Source organism: Trichosurus vulpecula, chromosome 2, assembly GCF_011100635.1.
Source record: "Trichosurus vulpecula isolate mTriVul1 chromosome 2, mTriVul1.pri, whole genome shotgun sequence".
NCBI classification, from domain to species: Eukaryota; Metazoa; Chordata; class Mammalia; order Diprotodontia; family Phalangeridae; genus Trichosurus; species Trichosurus vulpecula.
The window spans coordinates 176,861,062-176,880,151 of record NC_050574.1 but is presented as its reverse complement, the minus strand read 5'-3'; the positions used below and the strand labels follow the sequence as shown (position 1 = coordinate 176,880,151).

General features: G+C 44.3%; 1 protein-coding gene across 4 annotated transcripts in view; it reads left to right on the top strand.

Annotated features, from left to right (window-relative positions):
- The window catches only part of B3GAT1 (beta-1,3-glucuronyltransferase 1), a 59,694-nt gene that overhangs the window by 26,524 nt on the left and 14,080 nt on the right, over positions 1-19,090 (top strand). The window contains exons 1-3 of one of the 4 annotated variants that reach the window (XM_036744401.1): positions 5,063-5,292; positions 18,208-18,304; positions 18,458-18,604. In XM_036744401.1, the coding sequence (XP_036600296.1) occupies positions 18,301-18,304; positions 18,458-18,604 (151 nt within the window). In that variant the 5' untranslated portion in view covers positions 5,063-5,292; positions 18,208-18,300. Of the gene's footprint in view, positions 1-5,062; positions 5,293-18,207; positions 18,322-18,457; positions 18,605-19,090 lie in introns of those variants that run through there. The other 3 variants (XM_036744400.1, XM_036744402.1, XM_036744403.1) reach the window with 3 other exon arrangements.

Below are 19,090 nucleotides of genomic sequence, written 5' to 3'. Positions count from 1 at the left end.
CAGATACCTTTCGTGTTTCTGTATGTGCCAAGTGCTGTACTTGGAGGAAGGTATACAGACAGAAAAGGAAGAATAGTCTCTAGTTTCAAAGACCTTACATTCTATAGGGGAGACTAGATTGAGTGGAAATCATGTAGGCCATGTGACTCAAGCTCATTAAGAAAACCTAGGCCCTCTCACTGACCAATTACCTTTGGTCTTAATTCCCTTCCCTTCCTTCCTTCCTTCCTTTCTTCCTTTCTTCCCCTTTTGTTTTCTCTTCCTCTTTCTTTTTCTTCTCTTTCTTTCTTTTTTTCTTTCTTATTTGCCACATAGAAGGACCTTTGGTCTGGAAAGGACGTAACAACCAAAAAGAAAATTTTAAAGAAAGGAAAAAAAGAAAGAGTTGAGCCTCTTTCCCTGCTCTTCATCTTACTTATCACCATCCTATTCACCTTAAGCTACCATCCTATCATGCCTTCTTTGATCCTCCTCTTTTTCTAAAAATAGCTTTTAAGCAAATCTCATTTTTATCATCCTTAGCTTCCTTCACCCGCTTCAGCTCATTCTGAGTAGCCAAATTTGTCTGCAGTCAAGGCTTATGTAAAGGAGTACCAAGAGATAAAGTTGGGGCTAGATTGTTACGGTCCTTGAATGCCCGGGTAAGGAGTTTGGAATGTGTGTATGTGTGAAAAGGGGTGTTATTTTTGTAAACTGAATCTTGTGAACAATGTGGAGGAGAGGACTCAGCAAAGAAACCAATTAGGAGACTAATAATCAAGAATGAAGTAATAAGGACCTAAACTATGGCAGTAGTAATGAGAATGGAAGTGAAGAGACAGATTCAATAAACGTTAATGGCTGATATCAGATGGGGAAGGGACTTTGATTTTCTAGGATAGTCTCCTAATTTTACAATCATGGAAACTGAGGTCCAGAGAAAATTAGTTACTTGCTGACTTAATGTGGTAAAAGAGATGAGGTGAGGGAAGGGTGACTTCAAAATTTTAAGCTTGTGTCACTAGCAAAATGAAGGCACCATTTATAGAAATGGGGCAGTCTATAGGGAGACCTGATTTGGGGAGAAAAGATGAACTCTGTTTTAGATATGTGTAGTTCAAGTTGACACAGCAAGCCATGTACAGATGTTCAATGGGAAAGTAGAGGTGTACCTGTTAGTCCCATTTTATGGAAAGTGAAACTGAGGTCCAGAGACTTTCCCAAGAATTAACCATCTAAGGAGCTAGCTCCCTACTCAGCTCTCCTTCCTCCTCTCCTCTTTCTTCCTAGCAGCTATCCAGAAATTTTTTGGACTCAACCTCCATCTCGAATACCAGTATCAGAAAGGTAGCTTGAAGGGAAGCAGAGGGGTTGCTGTCATCATCATTCACCAAGGCTGCCATATTGTTGCTCTATTGATGGGAACGAGGAACGAGATGAGAATACCTATCAGACAGGTCTCCACTTTCTAACACTGGAGGAAAAGAGAGGCTTAGTTTGTGCTTGGTGTATGTATATATGTATGTGTATAGATATATGTATATGTAGAGAGAGACAGAGACAGAGACAGAGACACAGAGAGAAAGAGAGAGAGAGCAAGAGAGAGAGAGAGAGAGAGAAAGAGAGAGAGAGAGAGAGAGAGAGAGAGAGAGAGAGAGAGAGGAGTCACCTCCACAGAAGCATGGAATAAGTTTCTCCAGGAGTGGCCTCTTTCCAGGGGCCAGGATTCATTCATTGATTCATTTAGTAAGCATTTATTAAGTACCTGCTACTTGACAGTATATTGAGGATACAAAAAACACAACAGCCTTCAAGAAACTTATTTTCTATTTCGGAAAATAACAAGTACACATTAGTACCTGATATGTGTGCATATACAAAGTGAATCCAAGATAATCTGGGGAGAAACCTGTATCCAGAAGCATCAAGAAAGGTCTCACATAGAGGTAACACTTGAAATGAGCTTGTAAGGAAGCTGGAGATTCAGAGGTGTAGATGAGGAGGAAGGGCACTTCAGGCATGAGGGATCAGAAAGTGAACTAATTAGGCTAGAACCGGGAGTGTGCAATGGGGGCAATAAACCTAGAATAGTAGGTTGGAGCCTAAAGGAACACAGGCCAGCTTGTCTGGAACCTAGAGTGTATGGAGGGGGAGAATGTGTGAAAGGGAGTCATGCATAGAAGCTGGGAAAGAAAAGCCAGAGTTTGCATTTTGTCCCTAGAGGCAATAGGGAGCTAGGGGAGTTTTGTAACAGGTTCAGACTGATACTTAAGGAATGCTACGTTAGCAAATGTGTGGAAGGTGGACTAGAGAGAAGACAAACAGGGCAGAGAGATTAATCGCGCAAGCAGGAGGTGATAAACCAAGGTGAGAGCCATGTGAGTAGAGAGAAGATGGAAATGACAGACATTATCGGAAACAGGATTGACAAGAATTGGCAAGAGACTGAGTAAAGGCAGCAAGGAATGAGGATGATTCCCAAGGGTACAAACAGGGGGACTTGAGGGCTCCCCAGGACATACATAGAGAAGTTAAGATGAGAAATGTTTCTTCTAGGGTGATGGACTCGGCATCAGGAAGACCTAACGTCCAATACTTAGTAGCCTTGTATTCCTGGGCAGGTCTGTGGCCTCTGAGCCTCTGTTTCCTCATTTACAAATGACAAGGTTGTGTTAGACACCTCTAAGGTCTCTTCCGGCTCTCAATCTCTCAGGTAGGGGCAGTTAGGCAGCACAGTGGGCAGAGCAACGGGCCTAGAATCAGATACTCCATAGCTGTGTGACCCTGGGCAAGTCACCTCACCCCTGTCTGCCTTGCTTTCTCCATTTGTAAAGTGGGAGTAATAACAGCACCTCCCTCCCAGGATCAAGTGAGATAATCACGGTAAGTGCTTAGCACAGTGCCTGGACCATCATAAGTGCCAGATAAATGCTAGTTATTATTATATCATCATCATCATCAGTGTGATGCCCCAGGGTGGAGGGGCCACAGAAGAGGAGGGAAAGGAGGAGCTTGACCAAGAGCAAGCTTGCTGCCTTCTGTCGTTAAGACTCAAGGCTGAGGGCTTCAGAATGGTTCCCACATCAAGCTTTCCCTAGCTTCTTGTGCACTGGTCGAGACCTACAGTTTAAGAAGCGCCAAAGGGGTCAAGAGTAGAACAAATTTAGGAAGCCCCAAGGATAGGACGGGTGTCATCACCAGCCGGCCCCATATAACCATAATAACCACTGTGCTGTAACCTGCCTGGTTCACTTGTGATATGCTGCAATTATTGTGTGATTACAATATTCATGACAACTGTCCCAGCCTCCCCTTTTTCTCAAATTTATATACCCTACCCAATCGCCCGAAATCTTCCCTCACCTCCTTACCGCACCCCTGAAATCTGGGGGGCAGGTAGAAGGGTGGATCATAGTGCAAAGCATAGAGCAGAGCCTTGCACCCCCTTGTAACTCCACCCCACAAATGTTCCGGGGAATAGGACCATCGTGGATTCATAATAATAGCTCCCATTTCTAGAGTGCTCATTTAAGGCTTGCAAACCACTTTCTATCCTTATCATGTTTGATGCACACAACAACCCAGGGAGGGCAGGTGCTATGGCTATTTCCCTTTTACAGGTGAGGAATCTGAAGGTCAGATTGGCTAAGTGGTCACACAGCTACCCAGGGTCACGTGAGGCAGGATTTCAAAGCTGGGACTTTCCAAACCCAAAGCTGGGACTTTCCAAACCCAAAGCCAGCACTCTACGTACTGCTCCACATTACCCATCAAAGACCTCAGTGTAGAAACATACTTTGTCCCTGTGCATCTTGGATCTGGAGCAGCTAGGTGGTACACTTAGAGTGCAGGGCCTGGAGTCAGGAAGATTTCTCTTCCTGAGTTCAAATCTGGCCTCAGACACTTAGTAGCTGTGTGACCCTGGGCAAGTCACTTAACCCTGTTTGCCTTGGCTTCTTCATCTGTAAAATGATCTGGAGAAGGAAATGGCAAACCATTCCAGTATCTTTGCCAAGAAATCCCCAAATGGGGTCATGAAGAGTCAGACATGACTGAAAATCTTGGATCTAGCCAGAAAAGAGATACATGTGGGCAGTTAAAGGTTTCGCCTAAAAACAATTAATCTGGATGATCCAAGAACTTGAATAAAACTAGATGTGCATTGAAGGACTATTTCCTTTGGTTTTAATTCTGGGAATAAACCCAAATGAATATTAATTTGCTTAGCTAAAAACCCAACCCAACCCAAATAGTCTTTCTCTCTCTTTTTTTAAAACTGAACAGCAAAATAAAACAAAGGATTTTCCCCCAGAAGAACATCTGGAGGAAAAGCAGCAAATTATGTTTTCTGAAACTACTGAGCTGAAACAAAACTTGAGCATCAAAATAGCCTCTGAACCAAGCCTGACTTGAACCAGCATTTCATTCTGGTGAGTCCTTGGCACGGTCCTCCATTAGATTGAAAAAAGGATTGTGTTAGGATCCAAAATCTGCATCTCCTCTTTTGAAAGGAGTCAGAAGTTAAGAGTCAGCAGTATGGGGGAAAAATAAAATCAAACAGTAGGATAAATAGAACAGAACATATTAAAAGAGCAAAGAACCTTTCTGCCTCCGGTCCTGCCTTTGGATAAGAGAGCCCTTGGGGACAGGACTGATATTATCAAAGAGAACACCCAGGATGCACTAACCATGCGCAATTCTCACAGGCCAGCCAATGATAGGATACACCAAGGTGGGTAGGATGGAATTGAAATATACAGGAACAATGTTTCTCCATGAATCTCTGCTGAGGGTTTCAAAAGTGTCTTCCTATAGGAACAGTAGCTATTTTCCCATTTCCCTAGGAATGACCTCAAGAATCCCAGACAGCAGAGCCCAAGTTGGCCCCTGTACGGAGGACTTTGTCACTCAAAGCAATCCAGAAGATGTCATGGAGCCAAGCAGTGTGAAAGGCCCCTGGGCTGGGCGAAACTATGGGGCCTTCTAACCAGACAGGCAGCAGTTTGATTGCGGTAGAACTGTCAGACTATTATATTTACTGAGGCATAAGTTCAGCAGCCTCCACCCTCTATCACCTGATAGACAGTGTCAGTCCTAGCACCAAAGAGATGATCCAGGAGCCCATGTGCAAACAGACTTTGAGTCAGAGAATAGATGTAACTGTGCTACTTCCCCAAACTCTTTCTGACCCTCCCTGGAGGAAATTGGGTAGGAACCTCTATCAAGGGTATAAAGGCCAGGCTGGCACACACTCCTACTTAGTGCTATCACCATCTTCATTGATCTTGGCAGGCTCTGCGCATCATGTTACATGTGAGTATCTGTTCCTCAACCTCCTTCCATGTGGGTCTGGGGAAAATGCTGACTGGCTGAGGGGTTGTATAAAGATTATCCTCCATTTTCTGATCTAATGGAGGCATAGATAGTCTTTAAAAGTATGGCTGGGAGGGGCAGGGGAGGCAGTAATGCAGAATAGAATTTATCGAGAGGGCAAAGAATTTTTGGTCCAGCCTCTGGAGAAGAAAAAACAGCCTCCAAGAGCAGATACAAGCCCATTTTCTTTGTGGTCTGTGAGCATCACTTGACAGACTCTTCCTTGCAGAGGTTGACAGTCACTTGAGTCACCTCTTTGAGCATGTGCTGGATTCTCACTCTCCAGGGCAGGGGCTTGGCTGCAGGATTTCTGTGGATAAAAGGATGGGGCTTCCACTTCTGGGTTAGACCATTTGATCAGAGCAAGCTCTAACGTTGGCATCTCACCAAAGGGGCCAGTCTTGAACGGGAGTTCAAGGAGAGAGAGGGGTATGAATAGGGTTCCTGCTTTGCTTGGGAGAATTTTCAAAGCAAATAAAATCAACAAATATTTATTAAACAACTGTTCTGTCCAAAGCTTTAATATGATTGCCCTGCTTCTGAGTGAGTGGAAACTTCTCCAGAGGACTCTGTACTCTGTTTCTTCTCTGTTTTCTTTTGAAAGAGAGTCAAGCAGGGTACAATTGAGTAGATGGCTTAGGATGGGATAGGATGGCATTGGAAGGCATAGGATGGCACAGTGCAGGGCAGGAATGGCCAGAACAGGATAAAAATCACACAGTGCTAGATCTAAATAAGACCTTAGAGATCATACAAGCTCCTTATTTTAGAAATGAGCAACTGAGGCTGAGAGAAGTTAATGACTTGACCAGGGTCACACTGCTGGTCGGTAGGAGAAATAGAACTGGAACACAGGTCTCCTGACTCTTAGTCCAATGTTCTTTCCCCTACACCATTACTGCCAAAAGGGTTTGGAAGGTTCTGTTTTTCACCACCATGCACACACATAAGCACACTTCTGCATATATATGCATGTGTTGTAGGGTAATTGGCCGGTGCTATAGGTAGTCTTCCCCCCCCCCCCACTCTAGGGGAGCTTGCAAGGTTCAAATAGGGATTGCTATGGGAAAAGGGCATGATAAAGATCCAATCAATGGCTTGGAAGCCAGGACTGATAGAAGGGAGTGGGGGGACTGGGGCTGTGTTAATGAAGTATGGATTGACTGGGCTGGAAGCTGATTAGCTTTGGCACTGGGCTTTTCCACTACAGTGGCAGCAGTAGCAAAGGAGAATCAATACTAATCCCTTGATCCCATTAGGGGCTCTTGCAGAGGTTTCTCTGGCTCTCTAGAACTGAGACGACAGCCCTCATGCCCTCCACCCCATGTTCCAGATCTCCTTCATCGCCACACTCACAGAACCCCGACTCTCAGGCAATTCCTCCCCCAGTGACCACAGCCCAGCTTCTAGGAGAACAGTCAGAAGGTAGAGTGCATGTTTCAGAACTATCTGGCTTCCCCCATAGCCAATGGTCCTATCACTGTTCTTGCCTGTGCCCTGTCCTTCCTCCTCCCTGCCCTCTTGCCTGGAGGAGGAGAAGCTGAGCTCTGTCCCATGGAACCTCAGCCGGCCCAAGGCCACCCCAGCCCCTCATATCCATGGCCCCAAAGTACCGCCATTTCACCTAATGATCTCTCCTGTCCCAACATTGTGCACTTCTGCCCCCTCCTTTTCAGATTTACTTGATTATTAGAAGAGAAGAGGAAAATGGACATGTAGTATGATATGGTAGATAAAGAGAAGTCTGGAAGCCAGGAGGACCTGGGTTCAAGTCCAGATTCAGACAGATTCTGCTTGTGTGACCCTGGACAAATCACCTAACCTCTCACTGCCCTAGGTAACTCAGACTCTAAGTCGCAGATAAGGTATTCATTTGCATTGGTAAAAGTGGTTTTCTCACCCAGGAGTTTCCTATGCCAACAAAATCACACACAGTTCCTGTGTCCATCTCTATGGCAGGAAGGGGAGGGTGGAGGCAAAAGAGAGACCTATATAGGCAGCCAGGGAGGGCTGAGTAGCACCATGCCTTTATTTTATTGCGTTTGTGCCAAAAATACGTCTGATTCTCTCCCTCACAGACACCCCAATCCTTAATTTCCCACTTCAAGGACAGAGGAAATTAATCATACTTTCTCTTGTGCACTGAGGGCTCAGTAGAAATCTTCGCACACATTTTAGAGCTAACCTGGGACTGCCCACCACATGCACCCAGATGATGCCCATACCAGCCACACCTTCGGCATGCCTTCCTTGTCTTTGTGGAGAGCAGCTGAGCCTGCCCTCTTCCCCTTCTCCTCAAGCCCGACTCCTTGCTGGAGTGATAGATGTGTCACTGCTGCCATCTTACGAGCCTCAGCGATATTGCAGACGAAGATCTTCCTCCCAGAACTGACCCAATCTGCCCAATACCCAATCTACCCTTCGTTGGGAGGCAGGGCCTGGGAAGTCAAAAGAGCAAGGAGATCCAAGGCCTAGGAAAGCTATCAAAATAATCATCTGACAAATATTTGTTAGCTATTTACAGTGTGTATCATGTTCGGATCTCTGCTTTCCACACCCTTACAATCAAGTTGAGAAATAAGCCATACACATGTGAAAATATAATTCACAGTAATTGGGGTTATTACATGATAAGTACCTAATGAGCAGTAGGCACAATGAGTATTATTAGAACTCATAAGAGGAAGAGACGTCTGCAGGCTGGAGTGTTCAAAGAAGACTTGTCATTTCTACCTTCCCAGCATCCACTCACACAGCCACCGTCCTCATATAAACCTAAACTACTACCATAGCCTTCTAATTGGTCTTCCTGCTTCAAGGCTCTCCCCGCTCCAATCCACCCTTCACTCAGCTGCCACAGTGATTTTTCTAAAGTGCAGGTCTGACCGTGTCACCCGCCTCACACACACACTCACACACACACACACACACACACACACACACACACACACACACGACTCAATAAACTCCAATGGCTCTCTGTTACCTCCAGGATCAAATATAAAAACCCTTGGTTTGACTTTTACCAGGCCCCTTCTCACCTTCCCAGTATTCTTACACTTTACTCCCCCTCCACATCTCCATAATCCAGCGATATGGACTTGAAGTTCTTCAAAGAAAAACTCTATATCCTATCTCTAGGCCTTTGCAGTGACAGACATCCTCTGCCCCCTCACCTCTGCCTCTTACCCAGATTCAAAACTCAATTTAAATCCCACCCTTACAAAGTTCTTTTCTGGGCTCACCAGCTGCCAGTACTTTACACTTTGAGATTACTTTCGATTTTTTTATTTGTTATTACTTACATATTTTCTCCTGCATTAGAATGTGAGCTCCCTGAGCTCACATTTCTGTATCCTCAAAGGTTAGCTTGGGATACACATACCAGTATTTGGTACCTAGGAAAAACTTGTTGCCTAACTGACTTGAATTGGGCCTAAAAGAATGGGAAAGGCAAAGAAGACATCCTGGGTAAAGGAAAGACTTGGCATTGCCTGTTAAGGGGGTAGGATATTAGTGAGGTTAGATCCACATACTCAGAAAAATCTACCAGCAGGCCAGATAAGTGGATATTAGAAAGGGAGAGTAGAAGAAAATTAATCCTCCCATGTCTTTTACATTTCCAAAGATTCTCTTGAGTGATGGGACCATCAATGGGTTGGGGGCAGAAAGGCTTCTTGTGTTCTTTGATGCTGAATAAACAAGCATCAGAGTATGAGGAATATAGGAGGGGAGAAGACAGGCTAGAAAATGCAAACAAAGTGAGTGCAAATGTTACATCAAGTGGGATTTTTATCCATAACTCTTTAAAAGAAAAATTCAAATCCTTCCAAGGAATCCTGGGGTACCCCTTGGGTTTGCTCCACCTCCAGCCCAGAAACCCAGCTTTTGAGCGCCACAGCCCAGTGAGGAATAGCACTGGGACAGTGGCGAACATTCTCAAATGGAAGGGGCTTCATGTCGGCATCTCATCTCTTCTACATGTGACCTCCCAAGGCATTAAAAAAGAGTGTGCTTTTTTAGGCCTTGGGAACACAGCCCTGCCATACCATCCTGGTCTGCATCCTAATCTGCCTCCGCTGCCACATTCATATTTTTGCCCATTGAGATGACAAAGGCTATTTTACAATACTTCAACTAAGCAAACCCTGTACCTAATGTTCAGGACACTGGGTTGGGCACTAATACAAAGACAAGATAAATATAAAGCAAAAACAGTCCTGCTTTGAGGTGCATACATCCAAATCAGAGTGACTGATGGGACATGTACTCAAAGAGAAGGCAAGGTAGGATGGGATGAATGCACCTGAGAGATCCAATGTTATCCAAGTCTGAGGGGATGAAAGATCATTTTCTGCCTGGGAGGTGGGGAAAAGGGATCAGTCTCATAGAACAGGGAGCCAGTAAAAGTTTCCAAGCTGGACAGTGAATAAAACGACCAGACCTGTGCATCAGGCAGCTGTATGAAGAATGGAATGGAGAGGAGGGAGATTAGAAGTGGGAGATCAGTTAGGAGGTGAGGAGAATAGTATAAGGGAGAAGTGAGAAACCTTAGGGAATAAACTGTAGTGTGACTGTGGGCAAACTTCATCTCTTTGAGACTCAGTTTCCCATGTTGAAGAGATTGGATTGGATCACCTCCAAGACCACATCCAGCTCTCAGACCCCATGTCTCCATATAAAGGGAGAGAAATTACAGGTATATTCATATTCATATTCAATGAATTCAGAATTCATCTCAAATATAGCAAAAGATGATTAAAAACTTAAGCCTAACTTTTTAATTTCAAAACTGTTTCAAAACAATACCCTCCTCAACCTCTAGTCCTTTGAGATCCTATGGCCTTTCTTTGTGGCTCTCAATGAGCCCCCAGGCTTCATGTTAAAACTGCTTTTGGAAGGCCACAAGAATGTTAGAACTAAAAAGGGCCTTAGAGGTTATATAACTTCTTCATTTTACATGTAAGTAACCTAAAGTAAGCAATTTGCCCAAGGTTATATCAAACTTGAGACTCTTAACTCCCAATATAATAAATAGTTCTTTCCATTAGAGCCCACGGATTTCTCTATCTTTGGTTCTATTGTTCCATTGGTTATATGAAATTGGCTTATCCAAAACTCTCCATTTCATGATGCATTTGTAAATGTGAGGCAGTATTTCCTTTTGGCTAGAAGACCCACCTTGGGGTAGGGAAGTTCTGGGTTCAAGTCCTCTCTCTGTGACCTTGGGTAAGTTCTTTAATCCTTTATGTCCCATCTTCTCAAACTCTTGGCAGCACGTGACACCATTGACTATGGTCTTCTCCTTTATACCTTCTCTCTTCTTGGTTGCTTCATAGTATACTCTCCTGTTCCCCTCCTATCTCTTTAGCCACTCCTTCTCTGTCACCTTTACTGATTCCTTGTCTTCTTCTTGACTCCTTAAGATGGATGCTCCCCAAGGTTCTATCTTTGGCCTTCTGCTTTTCTATACCTAACTTCTTTGTGGTAATGGTCAGCCATTGCCACAGCTTCAGCTATCACTTCTACAAAAATGAATCTCCATCCTGGCCCCCCACTCCCAAGAGCCAAACCATTTCCAACTATCTACTGTAAATCTTTATATAGATGTCCCAATGGCCCCTCATACTCAACAAATCCACAACAGAAGTTATTACTCCACATAGAGGGGCTTAGATAGAAAATAAGGATTTCAAAGTGAAAACAGAGAAAAGCAAGTATCACATCTAAAGACAAAATCTGCAGAAGGGTACAATAATTCACAGGAGACATATCTCAGAAGAGGAGCAAGAATAATCCTCATAGCTGCAGCTGATTAAACAAATTGTGCAGAATAAGGATTAAAAGCCGAATGAGCTAGAGATCTTAATGCAAGGAGGTGAATTTGAGTCATATAGATTATTACTAAGATATGGTGAGACAGGACTGATGATTGGAATGAGGCCATGGAAAAAGATGTTTATTGGAAAGGAATAAATTAAACAAAAGGGATGTTAGAGTACCATTGTACATCATGTTGTTGAACTCCTGTGTGAAATTCCACAAACCAGAGGGTGGGGAGCATTTGAATGAGCAAAAGTGAAGGGAAACACAAAATCAATACCATTTCTAAAGATTACCCAACCACTATTACACGGAAAGTCAGAAAATTCTTGGCTTTCCTTCATTCTCCAAAAGACAGAAGAAGCCTCAAGGGGAAATGCTATTCTGAACCTGACTCTGGTTGCCCAAGTAGTAATGATATGAGAATCTTGGCAGGAAGTAACCAAGCCATCTTAGACTTAGTGATAGATAAGGCAAAGAAAGATGATCTGAGTCTCACCCTAGTTTAAGAAAGATCAGATCTCAGAAGGTTCGGAGAAAAGACAGGCAAGATCCTGTGGTGTTCAGAAAAAGGCTGCCCAAGAGGGACACAATTCTAATGAGCAGAAAAAATTGAGGGGGGAGCTATTTAAAGACATGCATGTGGACACACAGGGAACTCATTTATAACACATGGGTACATGAAATGCCCCCTTACTACAATACCTCGCACAGAGTTTAGACTGTCTTCTCATTCTCTAGGTTAGGTAATTACTGGAACCTGTCCTCATGCTATCAAGTCTGGGTTCCTAGAGAAGGAACACCAGTACATAGGTATACACAAATTCTCTCAGGGTGCTGGGGGAAGTAACCCTGCTATGGAGGAATACATTCCCTCTAATCACCACTATAACTGCCAAGCGCACACCAGTGCACTTCCATTTACACAAAACAAGCCAAGAAGAGATCGGTTCTTTCCCCACCTTCTCCTGTAGATCTTTATCCACAGACGCTATAATATAATCTCCTACTTTGGTAGAAGCAGCTGTTGTTATGATGAATCAAGTGCTGAGCCAGGAGTCAGGAGGACTTCAAGTGAAGTCTTTTAACCTCTCTTTGCCTCAGTTTATGCAACTGTAAAATGAGGGTGGTAATAATACCTACCTTTCAGGGTGGTTGTGAGGATCAAATAAGATAATATTGTAAAGACCTTAGCACAGTGTCTGGCACATAGTAGGCACTATATACATGCTAACTATTATTATTAATTATCTTTATTATTATTATTACTCAGTGCCTAGCATGGTATTTTGCACATAGTAAGTACTTAATGGTTGCTAAATGCATGAAGCTCAGTACCCCCCAAGCCCACCTTCCTAGCCCCGGCACAGCTCTTTCTGAACATCCCAATGGCCCCTAGATTCTTTCTCATTCTGCCCATTCCTTTGCCTCTGGAACAGCCAGAAGCTTCTTCTGGAAACTAAGCTAACCTAGAGTCCCTAGTAAAGTAACAACCCCAATGGTAAGGGAGCAGGCAAGAGATCAACATTGGCTTTCAGTGATTTTCATCATGAAAGTTTAAAATGTTTTCAACTAAGGCTTGAGAAGAAACCTCTGCATGGATCATAAAAGTTTCTTGCTTCCAGGCTTACCATTTGTTCTTACATTGAGCCTTTGGGACAAGCCACAGCTGCTGAATCCTCAACAAGACAATCGTGAGCCCACAAGATGGCCTGAACTAGAGACACTGCTCTGGGAAAGACCAGCCATCTGCCCCTGCCTCCCACCAATGAGGCCAGCTCCCAAATCATCAGAACTGCCCCCTCATGCCTGGAGCTGTCTCCCTTATCATCTCTGCCTCCTTCCTCACCTCCCTGACTTCTTTCAAGGGCTAGCTAAAATCCCACCTTCTATAAGGAGCCTTTCCTCCTTAATGAGAGTGCATTCCCTCTGTTGATTATCTTCAATTTATCTTGCATATATCATGTTCGTGCATGGCTGTTTGCATGTTGTCCCCCTGTAACGGCAACCACACGGGCATACCCAGGATGGCTGCTTGTGCAGGTTCTTAGATCTGCTTTACTAGGAAAGACAGCTGTTTCAGGGGTTGACAATCTTCTTTAATTACATAAAATACAAACAGAGAAAAATACAGAGAAGAGAAATAAAGACCAATAGACAGGGCTCTACTGCCTGAATCAAAACAATACTGCTATACATACACTTTACATTCAGCGCTGGATTGAGAGCTCTGAACATATGGCCACTCAGAGTCTCGATCAGGGAGTCACAAGATCCTTCTTGTAAGCAAGCCCCCAAAGCAAAAGCTCACCTTATACTCTTTTGACTAATAGGCTCAGAGCCAGAAGGTGTCACAACCCTCCTGACTCAGTGCCTAATTAGCTTAGTAGCAAAAGGGGTGGAAGCCTTCCTACAAGCAAACTTCCCTTAAGCAAGCTTCCCTTAATGGGCTCCATGTAGGCCTATTAAGTGGGTAGGGAAGATCTTATTCCCCATGGACCTCACAATCTCCCGTTAGATTGTAAGCTCCTTGAGAGCAGGGACTTTTTACCTTTCTTTGCACACGTAATGCTTAGCACAATGCCTGGCACATTAATAAATGCTTGCTAACTCACTGACAAACCCAAGTCTTAAGATAGAGGGTCACACCATTCTTTACCTGAGCCCTGTGACCCCTCCCCAGCTTTCAGTGCTGCAGACCATCTGAGGAGAACATTAGGGGCTAGGTTACACAATGGATAGACTGCCTGGCCTGGAGTCAGGAAGACCATTTTCTCAAGTTCAAATATGACCACAGATGCTTATTAGCTGCATGACCCAGGGCAAGTCACTTAACCGTGTTTGCCTCAGTTTCCTGATCTACAGAATGAACCGGAGAAGGAAATGGCAAACCACTCCTGTATCTTTGCCAAGAAAACCCCAATTGGAGTCACGAAGAGTCAGACACAACTGAAACTACTGAATAACAACAACATTAGGGGCTCAGAAAGTAGTTTTCCAGGGCCCTGCTCCTTGCTGGCCTTGGCTGCCTGACAGGCAAGGTAGCTCTTTCGTTCAGCTTAATAACAGCCTGGTAATTAGCTCCACGATTTTGCTCCTATACTTATAATAGCCTCCATTAAAGTTATGGGGTTTTCAAGCAGTAATGGCTTCCAAAGTAATTAATACACAACTGGGTTTATTGCTAAGTTTATTTTTAGAACTATTCTCTCTCTCCACTTCCTTTTATAAGTTGCTTTGGCCAAAAAAGAACAGATTGGATGTGAATCATCTCTCTGTGACCTCGTTGTACCCCCTGCTTCTTCTCACCCCCTCCCTGTGCCTGCTGGCCTTTTAACACTTACGTTTCCTGTCCCCTACATCCCCAGTCTACACATGGAAGCAACCAAGATTTGTTCTGGATTTTGAGGATGGATCATAGGTTCTTAGCCCTAGAGCTAGATTTCAGAAGTTATCTCTCAACTAAGTTATCTCTCAAGTTATTTCTCAACTAAGGAAACTGAGACCCAGAAAAATGATGTGATTCATCCTAAGATCCCACAGGTAGTAAGTGGCAGAGACAAGATTTGGGCCAGTTACTATTCTAAATCCGGTATTCCTTCCACTTGACCAGGTTTTTAAAGGGTTTCCAAGGTGAGGTGTGGAAGTCAATAGACCTGGTCTCTTACACACACACACACACAGCATTGATCTTTGAACCTCCAGGTACAAATGTAGCACCTAGATGTTCTACAAAATCAGGATATGGACATGACTGGGAGGGTGGTGTGGAGCTTAGGACTGGACTGTGGAATTCTAAGAGCTCAGGACAAAGGTGTTTCTTCCCTTAAAAAAAATTAATTAGACAAATAAATAAATAAACAAACTATGGATAATGTAAGTTATGAGCCCTATCTTTAGGCCACTGGGAAAATGTTTGCTGTTGGTTATTGGTACTAGAAAAGACCCAGTGGTGGTATCTCATGTGATGGTCATCCATATGTCTCTGGGTTTTCTGCTGCCCATAACTGACAAAATTTTTAAGAGTACAGTCCAGAGGTCAACAGCTCTTTTATTTACCTCTCCTCTTTTGTTCTGGTCTTTCCTCTTTTCCACCCCTCCTTCCTAGGGCTGATAGTAGTTACTAAGTTCACACAATCAATCAGCCAGTATTTATTAAGCACCTACTGTGTGCCAGGCACCCAAAATAAAATTACAACCCCGGCTCACCAGAAGCTTACATTTTAATGAGATTCAATCTTTTCCCAGATTAGGTTGCAGGCAGGGTGGAGGAAAGTCAACAGAAAACTTGGTTGGGGGTTGGCATTAATATTGCTTAGGATGGGAATGAAGCATGGATGGGAACAAGCATTGGAACAGGGAATGATGAAACTTGAAATTAGACATTGAGAATTTGCCCTGATTCTCTTGGGTTCATAAAGCTCAAATAAAGCTCCTCACTAGCTAATGCCTCCAGGGGCCTGGACCAGAAGCTTAACCTGATTTCTCAGTCCCCTCCATTCCTGTCATTGAGCTCTTTACTCAGAAGCCCCTGGGACTAGGCAGCTTTAAAATGCTCTAAGTGGAGCCTCAGGGAAGGAAGGAAGGAAGGAAGGAAGGAAGGAAGGAAGGAAGGAAGGAAGGAAGGAAGGAAGGAAGGAGGGAGGGAGGGAAGGAAGGAAGGAAGGAAGGAAGGAAGGAAGGAAGGAAGGAAGGAAGGAAGGAAGGAGGGAAGGAAGGAGGGAAGGAAGGAGGGAAGGAAGGAGGGAAGGAAGGAGGAAATCCCTTTTCTAATGCCGATCAGTGACTTCCCAGAAGCTTTTTAGTTTTAAAGGACTGTTTGGAGCACTGAGCAGTTCAATGAGTGATTTCAGTCAATAAGCATTTATTAAGCTCCTATTGTGGTCCAAGCACTGTGCTAAGTGCTAAGGAAAGGCAAAAGATAAATCCCAGCTCTCAAGGAGCTCAGAGTCTAATGCAATCATCAGACATAGGATTTGAACCCAGATTCCTGATTTTCTGGCTAGTCTTCTGTTGACTCTACCATGATGTCCTTTTGCACTTTGTATTTACTTATATATTTATATGTTGGGGGTGGGGCACAGCTAGGTGGTGCAGTGATGCAGATCACCACCAGGCCTGGAGTCAGGAAAACTCATCTTCCTGAATTCAAATCTGGCCTCAGATACTAGCTGTGTGACCCTGGGCAAGTCGCTTAACTCTGTTTGCCTCACTTTCCTCATCTGTAAAATAAGTTGGAGAAGGAGATGGCATGAAAACCCCAAACAGGGTCAAGAAGAGTCAGACACAACTGAAACAACTGAACAACAATTAGAATGTTAGGTCCCTGGGGCCAGGAAATGTTCCTTCCTCATCTTTGTAACCCGAGTACCTAATACGGTGCTTCGTACATTAGGGGTGAGGAACTGCCCATTGAGGAAACTGAAGATCAGCAGCTGTTCTGCAACTTCTGGGCTTAGACAGTTGTCTGAGGTTACATGACTTGTCCAAGAGCCAGGATGTTGCAAACTTGAACCCAGGACTTCTGGACCCAGAGAGGTTTTGGAATACTCCTAACTTGATGTTGCCCTGATCTCTGTGAATCCTTTTCTGCTTCTTATGCTTAATAAATAAATATAATTGCATAACCTATCGATTGCTCTAGACCACCTCTGTCTTATATATAGTAGGCACTTAATAAATACTTGATGAATTGAAATGGGGGTGGAGGTGGGGGACACCATAGTCATCTTCCAGATTTAGGACCATTATGTGAGCTAGGGTTTAGATTTGTTGTGCTGTTATTTGTTATTATGTCAGCCTCAGAGGGCTGAACTAGGAACAGCGGGTGAAGTTGCCACAACCTAAAGGCTTAATCTAAAAAGAAGAAAAAACTCCTTATAATTAGAAGTACTCCAAGGTGGAAAACATTGTCTCAGGAGGGTTCCCCCTCACTGGAGGTCTTCAAGTAAGAAACCAGATAATCATGACCAAGGATCCTGTAGAGAGGCTTCTAATTCAGGTATGGGTTAGAGTACATGGCCTCTGAGGTCCTTCCTCAGGCCTCTGAGATTCTGTGCATAAGGGCTCCAGCCCTCTGCTTGAAAGCTGGGGCATGCATCCTACCCATCCTGCCCACCCAAGCCAGGGTATAAGAAGGGGATGAAAAGGTAAGCTTCATTGGCATTACAGACAACCTAAAGAACGCCTCTCAAAAATGTGCACCTTCGCTATGATCCTGTCACCTATACTGTAAGCCTCTCAAGGTGAGGGACTGTGTTCAACACCAGTTTTTATTCCCAGACTGTCCCAATGCCCTGGACCCCATAAGTTCCTAAAATATATTTGCTTTCCAGCTGCCACTTCCTCCATGAAGCTTTCCCTGATCCTTCTCTACCAGCAATTATCTCTCCTTCCTCAGCACTGCCACAGTCTGCACATATCCAATGCATGTGTTTTCTAATTTGTATTATAGTTATTTGCATTTGTGTCTTCCTATTTGAATGTAAGTTCCTTGAGGGTAAGAACCATACATCCTTAAGCACTATGGCCTGCACACATATTTATGGCTTAACAAATGTTGAATTAAATTGAATTGAATGGTGATGCTCACAAAGAGAAGAGTACTCCAGGTGTTTCCTCACAGACTCATCCACACTGCTCCACTCCAACCAAACCCCTGTTTTTAGGGCCTCCTGCCTCTTTTCTGGCAAGAACAGGCCTGATGTTATGGTCTGGTATAGGCCTTTGCTCAGGACAATAGGCTGTTAACTTCTTACTTCGATTTAGATGTTTGGACATGAGTTTTTCAATGTATTTGAAGACACCAGATCTTATGCCTTGACAATCTTTTCCAAGCCCGAGAAGCCCATTCTTCCACAAAAGCTCTTTCTGGAAATGAGGCTTATCGGACACTGCCATGTCTTAAATCTACAATGGGAGACTCTCTGGTCTGGTGTTAGTTTGCTGCGAATCCTAAGAAAGTCATTACTCCTTCCTGGGCCTCTACTTCTCAACAGCTCTCTGGCTATGGCCCTTTGCTTTGTATTGCAGGCCTCCATCCCCCTGGGGCCCTGAGCTCATCCCTGGACAGCTGCCCTCTCCCTGGACTCCAGCCTGACCAGACTTCCTAAACCTGCTTCTGCAATGGGTGGGTTGTAAGAGCTGGTAAGACCTTTAAACCGACATTTCCCCTTCTCTGTCTCTCTCTGTCCTGGGGCTCCTTGGCCCATTCATGTTCTCTTCTTCCTTCTCTGCTCTCTGCTACTACCACTTCCTCCTTCCTGGACTTGCCACCATCCAGGTAATGAGGAGCTGTGGGTCCAGTCAGCCTTGGAGATGCCGAAGAGACGGGACATCCTTGCTATCGTTCTCATCGTGCTGCCCTGGACGCTGCTCATCACTGTATGGCATCAGAGCCCCATCGCTCCATTGCTCACTGTGCACAAGGGTAAGTGAAGCTACACCATCCCTATATATACATATGTACATACATACATATGTATGTATATGTGTAAATGTGTTCATGTACACCACCCTCTATTCACACAACCTTCCTCTCAACTCCTAAGATACCCCCTCTCATAGCCTCTGCTATCCTTCATCCTCTCCCTGGCCTTCCTCATCCAACTCCTACCCCTCAGACTCATTCCCAATTATAACCCTTCAATCTGTCCCACCAACTCAGGCAGCCAAACACCATGTCCTTTGCTAAGGATCCATTACTCCAGCCCTTCCAGCTCTCTCTGAAGGTTCAGAATAGGGCCATAACTACCTCTTGGAGGTCCTTAGCTTCACCAATTAATTTAATTAAAAACACTTATTGAATGATTGCTCTGCGCATAGCTATGAAGGATGCATCCCTGGATCTCAGGCTTTGCTGACCCCTGTCAGCATCCGCTGACATCAGGACATCAGCTCCTCCTTGGTATTCACC